General features: G+C 40.1%; 1 protein-coding gene across 3 annotated transcripts in view; it reads right to left on the minus strand.

Moving 5' to 3' along the window:
* The window catches only part of wdr90 (WD repeat domain 90), a 29,154-nt gene that overhangs the window by 10,909 nt on the left and 15,702 nt on the right, over positions 1–2,543 (minus strand). For all 3 annotated transcript variants that reach the window (XM_016663308.1, XM_007576656.2, XM_016663307.1), the window contains exons 23-27: positions 1,977–2,138; positions 1,395–1,523; positions 535–668; positions 421–461; positions 205–318 (exon numbers count right to left, since the gene is read on the minus strand). In XM_016663308.1, the coding sequence (XP_016518794.1) occupies positions 205–318; positions 421–461; positions 535–668; positions 1,395–1,523; positions 1,977–2,138 (580 nt within the window). The remainder of the gene's footprint in view (positions 1–204; positions 319–420; positions 462–534; positions 669–1,394; positions 1,524–1,976; positions 2,139–2,543) is intronic.

The raw sequence follows: 2,543 nt of genomic DNA on the forward strand, positions 1-2,543 counted from the left end.
TTTAGCATTAGCTCCTGCTAAATACCATGTTGGCATAGCCTTTAGCATTAGCGGAACTAATGTTGGGGATTAGTGTTTACTTTAGCGCAGCTAACCGTTCAGTTAGCGGTCCCCACCACTAATATCTGTAAATGAACATGATTTATCGTGTGTTTAAAACATTTTAGTCGGTTTTGACCAAACGGCGGATTAAAAGCAACGTGCCTCCCTGAATCTCTGGGTCCATGGCGCTAACGTCCAGCTGGTGCTGCGAGGAGGGGAGCGGCACCGCCTGCCGAGGCATCCCATTGGACAGCTGTGCTGCGTTCACTTCACCGTCTGGATTTACAGGGAAGAAATTAACTCCATAATGGATCCTTTCCTCAGCGAGAAGCTGCTAATTTAAGCCTGACCTACTGTAGCGCCGAGCTAAAGCCGTACCTGCTGGCAGAGGAATGTTGTAGCTAGCTTTGAACTGGGATCTGTGGGAACAGAAGGAGTTGGTCTTCAGTACTGAAGCTGAATCTGCAGCAGGTGAACGGAGCGACGTCTTACCTGCTGCCCATTACACATTCATCAGGCTCTGCCAGGAAGTCCCAGAGGAATATGGCGTCTCCCACGGAGACGACCCCGAGCTGGTCGGGGGTGAAGCTGACCTGGCGGATCGGCTGGCTGTGGCCGATGTACATCTGGGACCAACAGGCGTGTTCAATAAACATTCAGTCAATACTCATCAACTGCAGATGAAACGACGGTTTGCTCAGAAATCTAATAAACAAACTGATAGCTATTTGTTCTGATTGTTGTTTTAATGTAATTTATTGTTTTTAAAAGCATGAAAAGGTCATAAAATATATAAAACTGGAACGACTAATCTTGATTAAACAATTACTGAAATAACTTTAATCGTTCTCTGGAGTATTCACACTCAGACCAGTAATTAACCTAAAAATGAATAAATAATACATTTTGCATTTAAGATAAATTAAAAAAAAAAAACTTACCAGGTTTTGTAAAATAAAATCTCCTGATTATTTATCAATTATTAATCGGTCAATAAAATAAAAACCAGATGATCCTTACACTGAAACTTTTACATGTTGATGTCAGAAATATGTTTTAGTTGCAGATGAATCTTTGATACAAATGATCAAACATTTAAGAAAGGAAAGCTTTTTCTGCATTTTAGGGAATAAAATGTTTATTTTCTAATATATATTATTTGTTTATTTATATTTTGAAATGTATTTCAAATATTTTGGAAAATAAGATTAAGTGGTTAAATTAAAAATCTGCAGAAAGTATCCATGTTTTATTCGATTAATCGTCAGAATCATTGATTAATCAAATAATAGAGAATAATCAACAACCAAAACCACTGACTGCAGCCCTAAAACCACCGAATCCAAAGCTACCTGTGGGTTAACTTGGTTTGTCCGCTTGTAGTCCCACACTTTCACAGTGTTGTGTCCAGACGTGAGGAGGAAGCGTCCGTCTTCGCTCACAGCCAGAGAGGAACAGGGACGCTTATGGACGCCGGACACCTGCAGAGACCGAAACGTTGCTGAGCAAACTTCCGTATCAGGTGAAACGGGGATCAAACACTGCAGAAACACAAATATTACCAAGTATTTTGGTCTAGTATCTAGTGCAGATATTTTATGACAATTAAAATAAGACAAAACTAATTTACAGGGAACTTTTATAAGCATAGGAGCTAGCTGCAAGTCAACAATTCCATAATATTGATGAAAAAGTTCGAGTTCCACTTATAACAAGACATTTTTCCATGTTAGAAGTGAAATAATCTGTGAGTGGAACTAAAACTGGGAATTATTAACTTAAAAACCTCCTATATCTTGTTGAAAAGTTACTTGCAAGTTTGTTTTGTTTTCAGTAAAACTAGACAGAATATTTGGTAAGACTTTGTGTTTTTGCAGTGATCCTGCCACAAAATTACCGATGGGTCGATAAACCCGGTAAGCGACGGCGGTTACCTGTCTGAGCAGACGGCCCGTCTTGGTGCTGATCCACAGGATTTTGTTAGCAGACGTAGCGACGAGTAAATGTTCGGCGGAGGGCGGAGAGAAGCGGACCTTCAGCGCTGAATCCAGCTCGGAGCTTTCCACGTCCAAAACGCTGACGTCCACATGCAGCAGCTGCAGAAAGCAACACGCTCAGGGGCGTCAAACTCTTCATTTGGGAAAAATCGGGATTATGGGCGACTTAAAGGGCCAGCAGTGGTGGAGCGGCGGACAAAATCCAAAAACAAACATTAAAACTGTAGGAAACAAACGTTTAAACTGTAGGAAACAAACATCAAAACTGCAGGAAACAAACGTCAAAACTGCAGGAAACAAACATTAAAACTGCAGGAAACAAACGTTAAAACTGCAGGAAACAAACGTTAAAACTGTAGGAAACAAACATCAAAACTGCAGGAAACAAACATTAAAACTGCAGGAAACAAACGTTAAAACTGTAGGAAACAAACGTTAAAACTGTAGGAAACAAACGTTAAAACTGTAGGAAACAAACGTTAAAACTGTAGGAAACAAACGTTA

Source organism: Poecilia formosa, unplaced genomic scaffold, assembly GCF_000485575.1.
Source record: "Poecilia formosa unplaced genomic scaffold, Poecilia_formosa-5.1.2 Scaffold412, whole genome shotgun sequence".
Classification (NCBI taxonomy): domain Eukaryota; kingdom Metazoa; phylum Chordata; class Actinopteri; order Cyprinodontiformes; family Poeciliidae; genus Poecilia; species Poecilia formosa.